This window comes from Musa acuminata, chromosome BXJ3-6 (genome assembly GCF_036884655.1).
Source record: "Musa acuminata AAA Group cultivar baxijiao chromosome BXJ3-6, Cavendish_Baxijiao_AAA, whole genome shotgun sequence".
In the NCBI taxonomy this organism is placed as follows: domain Eukaryota; kingdom Viridiplantae; phylum Streptophyta; class Magnoliopsida; order Zingiberales; family Musaceae; genus Musa; species Musa acuminata.
Genome location: NC_088354.1, coordinates 10,152,724 through 10,165,826, shown reverse-complemented (window position 1 = coordinate 10,165,826; position 13,103 = coordinate 10,152,724). Strand labels below are relative to the sequence as shown.

The following is a 13,103-nucleotide window of genomic DNA, read 5'->3' as shown; positions in this document are numbered from 1 at the left end:
TTGTTTTTATTTTCTTATGAGAAAATGGTGGAAATCATCTTTTATCCCCTCTGTTTCTTCATGTGATTACTGGGCTGGTTGGCATCTTCTTTCGACTTTTCATGAGCATTTAACGAAGGATGATGCGAGGAAAAGGTCTTTTCCTTGCGCGACTTTGTCGCATATTCTTTCACCGTTTCTTCATGAGCATTTAATGGAGGATGATGCATGGAACAAGTCTTTTCCTGGCGCGTCTCTGTCGCAAGTTTTTTAACCTTTTCATGAGCATTTAATAATGTGAAAGATGTTGCGTGGAAGAAGACTTTTCCTTGTGCGCGACTTTGTCGCATTTCGCATGTGAACCTCGTGTTCGTTTGGACATGCGTGTACCATTCTGAACATGAGGGAACAAAAGGGACTCGGATGCGTGTACCATTCGTTTGTGTGGGCTGATAAGCTACTTCAGCTGCTGCAGAATGGTTTCATATCTTCATCGCTTTCCAGCAACTTAAAAATATCTGTCAACAAGGAAAGGAATCCAGTAAGTCACTGTCCTGAAATGTTTGATGGTTTCAAGTAACAGGTGGAAATCATGAGTCCTGAAATGTTTATTTCTTATATATTTTCTAATCACATGTGACGACCATGCCGTTGTATTTCTTTGATTTTCAATTTTGGCTGTATTTTGAATAACATATTTTTAATTATTAAAATTAAAATATGGTGCTTATAATAATACATTTTTTGCACACATAACTTGGAATATGAACTTATTTGGCCATTGTACGGGAAAATATATTTATTTTTTATTGTTTATTATATGGTATCCCATTTTGTAATTCCCAAACCGTCATTCTTTATTTATAATATTTCAAAAATGTTTTTTTTAAGTTATGTTTTTTTATGAAATACAAAAAAATTCGCCAACTGTTTATAATTTTTTATGGATTAGTTTTTTATTTGTAAAACATTATATAATATTTTTAAAATAAAACACTATATAGTGTTTTTAAATATTATATAATATTTTTAGAATATTATATAATATTTTTAGAATATTATATAATATTTTTAAAAAAATATTATATAATATTTTTAAAATATTATATAATATTTTTTTGTGGATAAAAATCAACCCACAAAACACTATGAATGGTTGGCAAACATTTTTAAATTTGGATGAAAAAATACATGATAACTTTTGAGGGTATTTTTATAATTTTTAAAATAGGATATGATGATTTAAAATTATAAAAAAAAAGATATCATCTGAAAAAAAAATAATTGATATTTGTTTTTGGACAATCACCCTACTTATTTTGGCTTGAAAATCTAATTACAAACATCAATCAATAATTGGTGGTGATCGGGTCAAGGGACTTATAAATCAAACTTTATCGAATTGGAGTAAAAGTGATTGATGTGCAAAGATCACCTTGGAAGAGCATAAAAGTGCATGAGTCAATAAAATTTGACTTGCGTAAGAAGAAACTTGTCACAACGGGAATACTTGACCGAAGTATAAGAGGAAATTGGGAATACTTGACCGAAGTATACAAGATAAAATATACTGAGGCATGTAAGTTGGGAATACTTGACCGAAGTATAAGAGGAAATTCGTCACGACGGGAGGCACAAGATAAAATCTGCTCGAGATGTATGAGTTGAGAAAACACGATCGACATAAGAGGAAACTTGTAATGACGAGAGATCTAAAATAAAATGTCCAAGATGCGTGAGTAGGAAAAACTTGACCTGCGTAAGAAGAAACTTGTGCCGATGAGAGGAAACCTATAATGATGAAAGACATAAGACAAAATGTACTTACAAACATCAATCAATCAAGGTGTCACATTACTAGTTTTATTTGAAAGCAGTTTGCATGTAGCCTCCTGCAACGTCAAATTTTATTTATCTCTTCATCACCCCAATGGAACGATGATATGAATACCGATTTGGAGTACGACTTGAATTAGCAACGGTGGAGTTGGCCGTCTCCTTATGTCGCTTCCGACTTGAATACCGTTTACTCCCATTCTCTCGCTCTATCCAGCTTCGTCACGGAGATGGCGTCGTCGGCGCACACGAACTCGTCGTAGCGGTAGAAGATCTCCGCCATCAGCAGGCACGCCGTCTCCACCACGTAGTCCTTCGCGGCGCACTGCTTGTTGGCCGGCGTCGGCGTACCCGTCTCCGGCCCGTTGGACCAGAAGACGTACTTGAGCAGCTCCTTCCCGCTGCCCATGAACCTTTCCGGGGCGAACGTCTCCGGGTCGTCGAACACCGCTGGATCCCGCATCACCAGCGGCTGGTACCCGCACAGCAACTCCCCCTTCTCAACCTTGAACGCCGCGTCGTGGGAGTTCAGCGTGAAGTCGGTGCGCGCCCGCCCGTACTGCAGCGGCACCGGCGGGTTCAGCCGCAGGACCTCGTACACCGTCGATCGCACCAGCTCCATCTCCCGCACCGTCTCGAAGCTCGGCCGCTTCTCCCCTCTACTCTTCATGACCCTGCGCACCTCGTCCTTGAGCTTCTCCCGCAGGCCCGTCTTGTCCCTCCCTATGGTGGTCAGGAGCGTGGGGAAGAAGACCGAGAAGCCGCCGAAGGCGTTGAATCCTAGGACGAACAAGATGTTGTTGATGGCGTCGTGCTTGCTGAGCCCGTGCTCGGTTTCCGCTCGCCGGACAACCTCTTGGCCTTGCTTCTCGACGAATTCGTACAGCTTCCGGTAATCGCGGCTCACGAGGAAGAAGGGGAGGGGGAAGGAGTGGAGGAGGATCTCCTCCAGGGGTTGCGGGATGGCCCCGACCTTCACCGTCGGGAGGAGCTGCAGCGCAAGCCACTTGTCGAGCATGACGAAGCCATTTTCTCCCACGTCGGGCGACACCGACGGGTCGGCCCCGATGATGCTCTTGCAGAGGAACGCGAAGATGCACTTCTGCAGCGGGCCGAATAAGCCGGCGGAGCCATCCTTGGCGATCCCCTGCTCTATGGTGGCGAGCATGACATCGAGATTGGAGAGGAACGAGGAGACCCAGGTCTTGGCGCCGCGCCTGAGGAGTTCCAAGCAGAAGCTCTTCACGCGGGCGTGGTCGGGCTCGGAGGGGTCGAGGTACACGACGACGCGGGTGTCGCCGGTGAAGCTGAGGCTGGGCATGTAGTCCCCGATGAGAATGTTCTTCTTCTCCACGACCTCGAGGTCGAAGAGGGCGGAGAAGGATGTGCAGTCGAGGACGGTGACCACGCGGGGGTCGACTCCAACGAAGAAGGGGAAGGTGGGGGGCATGTTGGTGCGGAACACGGTGCTCTTGTGGGTGGCCATCCGGCTGCGGAAGAAGGTCTCCGGTCCCTGAAACCAGAAGTAGTCGAGGCGGTCCTTGAGGGGGCCCACCAGCGGCGGGCCGTAGCTTCCAGGGATGGGCCTCGTCGGCAGCGTGGTGACGGCGGTGGCGGAGGCTGACGACCACATCATAGCCATCCGTACCTTCCCTCTCTTCTTCTTCTTCTTCTTCTTCTCACTTCATGTCGTGCTCATATAGCGGTCGGTCGGTATCGACCTGCCGCAAGTTAACTGCGCTCTCTGCTGCGTCTCTATTTGTCTTTTTGCGGCTAAAGAATGGTCCAATAATTGAGCAGCTACAGCGGAGATATTATGAGACGCGTTCCTTTTCGTGGATCCGACCGACCGATGGATTCACGTGAACGGACGCCATCCAACGGCTCTCGTGAACCGTACGGCGCGGCGTTAGTTACCACCCACCGCAGAACAATGATTCGATTGCTCTTTTGACGTGACGTGCCGTGCTGGGATAGAATTCGGAGATCATACACGTGATTTGGATGAATCACATCACTACAACTCAGCGTCCGGATTGTTGGATAACGTTCACGGGTTGATAGTGATTGGAATAACACTTAAGGTGACGTGGGATAATTAGGAACGTAATTCTGATGGTGACAGGTAAAATAACACGGTTGAATTATGAGTACATCGGTGTTACAATCGAAGTACAAATGATACGATAAATAATGATTGTCATGATTGAAAGAAATAATACACTCGACATGCCTCGTCAATCACTAACGTCAGTGGGTCCCACTTGTCTAAATAATACACTCGAAATAATACCCCCACCCTTTTTTTAAAGAGAAAATATGCTTTAATCTAAAAAGAAACCACACAGGATATTAGGTGGTGGTGGTGGTGGTGGGTCGCCTCTAAGAAAAATAAAAGAATTGCCAGTCTGGCAAAATTAATTATGCTGTGAGCTATTGTGTTGATTGTTCTGCTGATATGACTACAGTGAGTGACATGCACAGCAGAAGCCAAGTACAAAATATCCTTGCAGAAGGGGTACAGGATGTTGGAACGTTTGGTTGGGATGTTCCCAAGGGTCATAGAATCCGCGAAGACTTAAAGGATCTTTGAGCCTATGCAGTGAGACAGCTCTGACGTCTTCAGTGTTGTGGAGGAGGAGGAGGAGGAAGTGCCTGCCACTAGGGTTCTTGATCCTGCAGAGAAGGAAAAGAGCTATCTCAATAAAGAGTGAAGTTAAAGGGGGTATGGATGATTTGGCTTCATTCATATGTTTCCAAATAAGCCAAAGATAATTTGCAATAAGAGTCCTTGTGAAAGTCAAGCTCATCCCCTTCCTCCAAAAGCCAAAAGAGACGAAAGCTGTAAGATAGTTTGGAGCTAGCAAGATGCCAGTAGTTCATTTTACGAAGATATGTTTAAGTTTAACCGAATCTTGACTGGAGTTGCAAGAGCAAGAGGTAGATATATAATTATGCAAGAAAGGGGCAATGAATTCAGAGGTGGGGAGCTTTTTTTCTCACCGGAGCTTCCAAAGAAAATTTTTGACTCGAGGAATCACAGGTAGCTACATCACCATCCACCCAAGCCAGTAGGCAGACTCATAAATAATAATTGGGATTGAAAAGGAGGAATATGGAGAGGATGGCCTGGGTGAGTTCATGGCGAAAGAGAGAATCAAATAGGCTGATGTTCCAAAGGTTACTGTTCATGAGATCACTAACCCACCGATATGAGTTGAGAGTGTCCCGATTAATGAATGCAAGACAGTAGGAGAGGAGACTATTAGTGATTCAAGGGTCGTTCCAGATTGAGGATTTTCCTAAATCCCAGCTTGGATCTGTCGAGGACGTTGTGATGGTTTTTCTTGCTGTTGGGTGTCTGCCATGGTGAATGACACTATATTTGGTCGATAGGAGTATAGCTGAAAGGTCTGAAGGGTTGTTAGGAAGGGGTAGAAGTTTCTTGGTGCAGATAGTGGTTTTGATCAATTTAATCTCCCTAATTCCTAGATTACCTTCAGCTTTTGGACCGGTGATGCAGTTCAAACTGATGGGGGATATTTTGTTGTGAGACTGATAAGGGTTTCAGGAAAAAGCAACAAGAGAATTTAGAAATAGTAGATATGTGTTTATCAGAGATCCAGGTGTTCATGAGCATGTGCAAGGGAATGATTAGAATAGTTTTGCCTGCTTGTGATATCACAGGCCCCTCAATTCCAATCATTGAATCTATTGAGAGCTTTTTGGGTGAGAAGGTCCTGAAACCTGATAGGGAACCGACAGTAGTGGACGTAAGCTCCCAGGCTGTTTAGAGGCCAGGATCTCTCTCTCTAATCTCTAGGATGTTGCAATTCCTATATTTGGTATCAGGACTACAGGACTTGGGAAGGACAGCTGACTTACTCTCGTTGATTTGGAGTCCAGTTATGGAGGAATAGATGTTGAGGCCATTAATGAGGTTTGGAAAATAAGGTGAAAGATCTTACCCCTTTAATGTTGTCAGAGGTAAGATTCTAAATACCGTACCGTACCGATATACCGATCAGCTATCGGCACGATAGCTACACTAAAGTGAATTGACGTACTGCCCATATCAATCCTCTATTGGATCGATACGTACCACCTGTATCGAGCGGTATGGTACGTACGATACTGCAAACCATGATCAGATGTGATCTTTTTAGCTACAAATTCCTCAGGCATATTGGTGAGGTTTTGTTAGGCTATGAGGAAGAGGAGGGAAGAGAGAGGGACCCCTGCCTCAACCCTGGAGCTTTTAAACCAATTTGAAGGGAATCTCTATATATCAAAAATGAGAAGATGGTCAATGAGATACTGGAACGGATCCGAGAGAGAAACATGGAGTGGGCCAATTTATATCCGATTGATATGTTATTGCGGATGGATATGACGGTATTGAAAGCAAATTGATTTTGTTCAATAACCAAATCAAAAAGGAGCTTGAGTCTATTCTTTAGATAAGGATACTGCAGAGAGAGATGAGTATTTAGTTTGAATCCTCGGAAGGATTAGGGATTTAGGGAACGAAAACCAGATTAATTTTGATCCAAGAAGGAAGGGTGGATGTGGTATGAATCTCATTGAAAGCATGATGAATCGAGGGGCTGAGGGCTCATCCCATGCCCATTAAGGTGAGATGGAATTCATTGAAGGCGAAAGGATTGGTGAGTGTCTGGGGAGGGTCGGCCAGTTAACAGGATTATGATAATGATCTCGCATTTGATAATACATTGGGAAATGCATTACAAGATCAAATGAGGAGCGACCTAAGACAATACAAATGAAAACACATTTATGATGACCGCAGGAACCATCATAACTCAATAACTCAATGCAAGTCAAGGAACGGAACAACTTGAGTGTAACTTGATGAATAACCCAAGCCATATAAAGAGAGTTGGTATAAAAGATGAAACATAAAACGAAAACACAAAACTTTCATTGGACAAAGGTCTAGAATATGAACGCTTGCAGAGACAAGAGCGAGATCATGTCAGTGAAAACAGAGGATATAGAGGCCTAAGTCCTCCACCACGGATCCATCCTCCCTCTTAATGTGGTGAATATAAATAGATCTCCTTTGTCTGATTGTGTTATGGAAGAAGCTGGTGTTTTATCAGCATCCCTGAGACAATTGATCTTGGCTTTAGCAAGCCATTTTCAGGTGAATCTGTCTAGAAAAGACAGGATAAGAAGGGTGTATCACCCCCCAGTTTATTAGAAGTAGAATTAAGACAGTTCAAATCCACACAAATCAACCAAGGTAGATCCGAGAGATCAAAATTCGAAAGAAAACGCCAGTGAGCATTGCGTTGAGAAGCATCAGTAATTATGTAGACTGCTGAGAGAGGTCAGGGGTGCGTACCTCTCTATTCCACCATTATGTGCAAAGATTGTTGTGAGATACTAACAGGGGAAGCTTTGAGAGTACCGGAGTTCCAAGCGACGATGATTCCACCAGACCGACCTTGAGCCGGCCAAACTACTCCATCTAGAGAATGTGGGTTGAGGGATAATGGTGAGGAAATGGGGCGAGGCGATGACATCTAGAGAAGCGTGAGGAAACGGGGTTGTGCTTGTTTGCAGGGTGGGCGAGGGGTTGTCGTCCCTTTACAAAGGAGGGTGTGGCAGTCGAGGAGGCGGCATCCTAAGACGTTAGCACCGGTGGCATGTCAGGGTGGAGGGGCGCATCTCCAATGACGCAGTATTGGAAAGGAGGGGAAGAACTAATACAATCTGGGGAAGCACCAACGGGGTTTAATGCTGGTTTGAAAGGGTGACCCGAAGATGGAACGGGATGGCGGGAAACAGGAGAAAGCAAAGGCCCGTTTGGTACGGGATTCACCAGGCTGCGAGGTGGCCGGAGTGGGTTCAGTGGGCTGAGGTGAGGCGCTGGAGTGGACCGATGTTGCGCCAAAACGGCTACTGTAACAGGATTTGTGTTGGACTTTGAACCAGGGCCCGTACAGTAGGCCATGTTCTCGGTTCGTGCCAATCTCTGTAACAGAGCCAATGCCCACCTGCGGCATCCTTGCCAGGGGCGGCCGTTTGCTCCGGCGGCTTGCTTTGGTTGCATTGATCGATTTTATGGCCAACAAGCCTGCTGGTGAAACAAAAATTGGATAGGCTTTCATACGTAACTGATTGAAAGAAATGAGAATCACCTATTCGAACCCATATTCCTTTAGGGATGGAATGGGAGAAGTCAAGCATGATGCAGACCCTAGCATACCTCGCTCTAGTTCCAGAGGTGGTGACAGCAGATCCAATGCTATCGGCGATTTGGAGGAGAACGCGATGGTACATCAGTTCAATGGGGAGGCTAGGAAAATGGATCCAGAATGGGGGCAGACTTTACGTTTTCCTTCAAAGGTCGGAAGTTTGCTCTCCTTGGGAAGAGGTTGAGAGCATGTCCGCGGAGGAACCATGGCTCCCCTGCAAGAGTGTTCGTCAGGTCAGCCTCCGACTGGAATCGGAAACACAGGTAGCCTGCCGCAAGGTCAATGACCTGGACATCTGCTTGTAGCTTCCACAAGGCCAGAAGCTTACCTTTGATGAACTCCAAAGGGCGTGCTTTGCCGAAAAATTTGTAGAGTTGTCAGTGACTCCTTGCATTCTGCACTTCCTCTGGATCTAGGACCGCGCTCCGTGTCGAAACGCCAAGGGTCATCTGAAGAGGATTGCCTGAGGAGGCTTGCCCAAAAGGGTGAGACTTTATGCGCTTGCAAGGAGGTAGCAGTGCGAGTTTGGCTTTTGTCGAGGGGAGAAGAGGCTGCTCCCGAAGAGGGAGATGCCCCTTCAGTAGCGGGGCCTTGGAGGAGGAGCTCAGGAGAAGGGGGGGAGGGGAGGAGGAGGATCAGGCGGTTTCTTCAGAGGAGGAATGGGAGCACTTGTCGCTGGCGGGGAAGAAGCACTCGTCGGCATTGCCTTGGCTTAGTTGTGGGAGGCTTCTTTCCTCACACTCTTACTACTGATATCTTGTATTTTGGAGGCCCATTTGAACAATGTGTTCTCATCTGCGACAAGAACATGGGCTTGGCCTCACCAAGATAATGTACACTGTATTATATATATAGAACCTTATCGCCATCTAGAAGGAGGAGAAGTGGGAGTGAGAGTCTCGGCGATGTCTGTCTACCAACCCACTCAGGGGCAACATGGCGAGGAGAAAAGCGGCCGCAGCTGTCTCCTTCAAGGTAATTCCCTGCATCCCATCCCAAAATGTACTGCCTATACTTTTCCATACCAGGCGTTGGAGTCGAATGCATCGTAGCTTTGGTCAATCAGAAGTTGCAGTTCTTGTTGCCGACCTGATATGTGCTTCCTGAACTCCCCGGCGATTGTAATGTAGGATTCTGGTGTTCATGATTCATGCTTTTCTTGGATCTTGCAGCGAGATTTCCCGACTTCCTGCATCGTATTGAAAATTTAACCTAGTTTTTTTGGAACCAAACAACCAGATTGTTAGTTATACTAGATCTGTAACATGCATGCACTCAATCTGCTACCAGACAATGCAAATCATATGTTTGTTGAAAAGCCACAGCCAGATTTCTTAGTATGTTCGGTTTGCTTATTTTTAAACTGTTTTATTAAGAGTTCTGAGTACTAAATGTTTGAAATTGATATGGTTGAGTTCATTGGATAGGGATCGGGTTTCCTCTTTATTATTTCAGCAAGGCAGAAAAGGATTCTGGTTGCTCATTGGAGAAGATTGAGGCTCAGTCTACATTCCTTGATAGGCTTCTTAAAGAGGTAGAGGAGTTAGATGTCAATGATATGGATTTTCTGCAAATGAGCTTAATTCTGTTACATGTTATTGTAGTGGGACGATCGCAAGGTTAGAGGGCTGTTCCATCATGATGTCAATGCCTATGAAACCAAGGTCAAGATGTTCTTTGCTCTCATGAGGTGAATCGATCACTTTGGGTACCTTTGTGATGTTAATATTCTTGGATGTCCTTTTTTTTTCTTTGCAGATACTTTCAGGAGATTATGGTTTTATTTTACAGTTAATTGAAGGGCGTGACCTCAAGAAAAGACCAACTGAGTTCAGAATCGATAGAGTTCTGCAACCCTTTGATGGGAAAAAGTTTAACTTCACAAAAATTGCGCAAGAGGAAATGCTAATTAGATTTGAAGAGAGTGAGAACGACGACAGGGGTTTTTTTGAAAATACTCCAATCGCAGATTCGGAATCCCCTAATGTTATTGCCATCAATGTGCATATCGTTTGGCTGCTACTACTGATTATACTATTATCTGATATATATAACTAAACATTATGAGAACTTGTGTTTTTGCAGGTCAGCCCAATAGATTATGGTCATGTACTCCTGATTCCTCGCATATTGGACTGCTTACCTCAAAGGCTTGATGAACAGAGCTTCTCACTTGCTGTGTCCGTGGCAAGAGAGGCTGAAACTCCCTACTTTAGAGTGGCTTATAACAGTCTAGGTGCCTTTGCGACCATTAACCACCTCCACTTTCAGGTTGCTGATCTATTGATACAACTGTTGGTGTTTTATTCGAACTCGTGGCTGAACTTTATATTTTTCTTGGCTGACTTTGTGATGTCAGGCTTTCTACCTGGTGGGAGCGTTCCCAGTTGAAAAGGCTCCTACTCAAAGAATTATGACTCTGGCAAGTGGGGTAGAGATCTTTCAACTCTCACATTATCCTGTAAGAGGTCTTGTTTTTGGAGGTGGAAGCAACCTGGAGGATCTATCAATTGCTGTCTCTATAGCCTGCGTTTTCCTACAGGATAATGACATCCCCTACAATGTCATCATATCTGATGCTGGCAAACGAATATTCCTCCTACTGCAGGTAATCTTAGTCGGCTGCAATTCGATTTAAAGAGTTGTTTGTATTTGCATTAATTCCTATTGCTTTATTCACCATCTTGTATATCGAAATGAATTCGCTAGTGTTACGCTGAGAAACGAACTCGTGGAGAAGTGAACCAGGAGTTTCTTGAAATGCAAATTAATCCAGCAGCATGGGAACTCGGTGGCTACATGGTGGTGAAACGAAGGAAGGATTACCAGGAAACATCTGAAGATACACTATGGAGGTTCCTGGATGAGGTGGCATCCGTTTCTGCGGAGGGGTTCAAAGAGATCAAGGAGTGCATCTTGAGCAACCTTTCTGATAAAATTGTTGAGAGAAACATGGGAAGGGAAGACGATCATAAATGCTGATTCCAGCATGATCATTCCAGGTAAGAAAGGAAGCAGTTTCTCCTCGCGGCGATGCTGATAACTGGTTTGATGTGTGTTTTAGTCCTCATTACTGGTCATCGATCCCTTGGTGTGTTTAAATGATGTGCAACATTCCATTAGGACTCTGTTAGCATTGTCTGTCTGTCATGCTCCTAGTACTAAAATTCTGAACATTGTTTTAAGTGATTCGATTTCAATTGTAACGTCAAGGTGTCCACCATTGTTCAATCAACAGTCTTCATTAGCATAAATCTCGTGGCCAAGCAGCATAAAAAGTCAGTCTAAGAGTGTTGCTATGGGAACAACATGTCTATCATTATCAAAATCTTCCTACAACTAAAAGGTGTCTGCATGTATCTGATTGTGTTTATACATTTACTATATTTTTGACACTTTTAGTTTCTCATTCAAATTTTAATTAATACTGAGATTAATTATATATTATCCTCTATAATTAATTATTTTTAATATTTCGATTTTTATATTTTTAAATATTATATTAGGATCTTTATACTTACAAAAATAAAATATTTCGATCTATATATAATATTAAAAAAATAATTTTACAGTGTTAAAAATAAAGAGTGAATGATTTTATTTAAACGAAGGAATCAAATGTTTTACTTTCATAAATATAAAGATCTTGATATAATTATTGAAAGTATAACTATCAGGATACTAAAACTAATTAACTACATTAAGTAATTTATAATTTACCCATTAATTCTGCTTTATCAAATGTTCTTAATGAAAAAAACTTGAGTTTAGCTTAGAGAACTTTGGGTATCACTTTGGCAGAGTTTAAATCTCTTCAAGATAAAGATGAACAATAAATCATATTTCCAACCTCCATGCAACTTGTGCTTCTCAAGAACAGTAGCAGTAGTTGTTTCCAAGTAAAGCAGCGAGAAGCAATACTCCTCGAAGGAGAAGTCCACCCTCAACCCCAATGCACTGACATCACAGCCTGAGATCCCGCACCTCTACCCCGTAGTCGACCGACCAACTTCTCTCTCTCTCTCTCTCTCTCTCTCTCAAGCCATGGTTGCCCCATCAGTAAGCATGTGTCGAGGCTCGACCGATGACTACGCTCCGCTGTCTTTCTTCAACGTCAAGGAAGCTCGGTGGCAGAAGGGACGACCAATGTGTAGCTCCTGCTTCCCGACTCCCCGCATTCTGAGGCCCCAAAAGACTCGAACGCATTTAAAGAAACCCAATTGATGGAATCACAAAGTAAGCAAATGCAGCTCCCGAGTTCATATACCATCTTGCTCCGGACTACCCAGGTCAAGCTGTCACACACAGGAACCCTTCTCTCTAGATCTCGTTATCCATGACTTGTCCCCCTCTCCTCCACCCTTCACCCCCTCCTCCATGGCCTTGAGGAGGTCTGCCCTTATCGGGCTCCTCTGGCTCACCATCCTCTTGTTCTTGATTCACGGGTGGAGCCATCTGAGGTCCAGGCGGCGGATCAGTCCCTCGTCAGTCCCCCGGAAGCTGCTGGTGTCTTATAAGTTCGATCCCTCGGCGTTCACCCATACCAGCCATTATCGCCATCACCACCGTCACCGCCCTCACCGCCATCATCGCAGGCAAACTACGCATTCATCCGCGGACCAACCCGGTGGCGACGAGATCGACTCTCGGTACGGTGCGGAGAAGCGAGTCGTCCCCACCGGGCCGAACCCGTTGCACCACTGAGCGATGATGTCCCTGTAGGTGGTGAGCGATCGACATCTTGTTGGTTGATCCCATTCTTTGAAGCTGGAAGTGTTCATTAAGCTCGAATGATACGAATAATCGCTTCAACCTGTACGCTTTCTTCATTGCTTGTCTGTGTGTATGCCACCTTGGCAACTTGGAACTCCAACCTGCCGAGTCTGTGCAATCCCTGCCAAAGCAAGAAGAAAGAGAAGCACACGTACAAGTTTCTTCACGTTCGTGTTGGCATTGGGAACTCTGTCGTTGTATTCTACGTTACACACACATGCATAACCGGGACGGCACGGCACGGCATGTCTTTTATTATGGAGCGATTAATGCATGATGGATACGTTTGAA

At 44.4% G+C, this 13,103-nt stretch overlaps 2 protein-coding genes and 1 long non-coding RNA gene across 5 annotated transcripts; 1 reads left to right on the top strand and 2 right to left on the bottom strand.

Annotated features, from left to right (window-relative positions):
• Positions 1-1,759: 1,759 nt before the first annotated feature.
• On the bottom strand, positions 1,760-3,513 carry LOC103987734 (fatty acid hydroperoxide lyase, chloroplastic). The gene has a single exon (XM_009406120.3). It carries the CDS (start codon positions 3,455-3,457, stop codon positions 2,006-2,008), a length of 1,452 nt encoding a protein of 483 aa, XP_009404395.2. The 5' UTR covers positions 3,458-3,513; the 3' UTR covers positions 1,760-2,005.
• Positions 3,514-4,207: 694 nt separating this feature from the next.
• LOC135640639 (uncharacterized) lies at positions 4,208-8,734 on the bottom strand. Of its 2 annotated transcripts, none has more exons than XR_010497425.1 (4): positions 8,368-8,734; positions 8,051-8,253; positions 7,184-7,921; positions 4,208-4,491 (listed from the first exon to the last, which is right to left on the bottom strand). It is a non-coding gene; the product is annotated as an uncharacterized LOC135640639 (long non-coding RNA). The 2 variants fall into 2 exon arrangements; XR_010497426.1 differs by having other exon boundaries at positions 7,184-7,918.
• A 124-nt stretch (positions 8,735-8,858) lies between these two features.
• LOC103987732 (GDP-L-galactose phosphorylase 1) lies at positions 8,859-11,270 on the top strand. Of its 2 annotated transcripts, none has more exons than XM_009406118.3 (7): positions 8,859-9,014; positions 9,467-9,573; positions 9,644-9,703; positions 9,798-10,040; positions 10,125-10,310; positions 10,399-10,647; positions 10,749-11,270. In XM_009406118.3, exons 1-7 carry the CDS (start codon positions 8,945-8,947, stop codon positions 11,019-11,021), a joined length of 1,188 nt encoding a protein of 395 aa, XP_009404393.2. In that variant the 5' UTR covers positions 8,859-8,944; the 3' UTR covers positions 11,022-11,270. The 2 variants fall into 2 exon arrangements, with proteins under 2 accessions (XP_009404393.2, XP_018683880.2); XM_018828335.2 differs by having other exon boundaries at positions 8,891-9,014; positions 9,455-9,573.
• Positions 11,271-13,103: the final 1,833 nt, after the last annotated feature.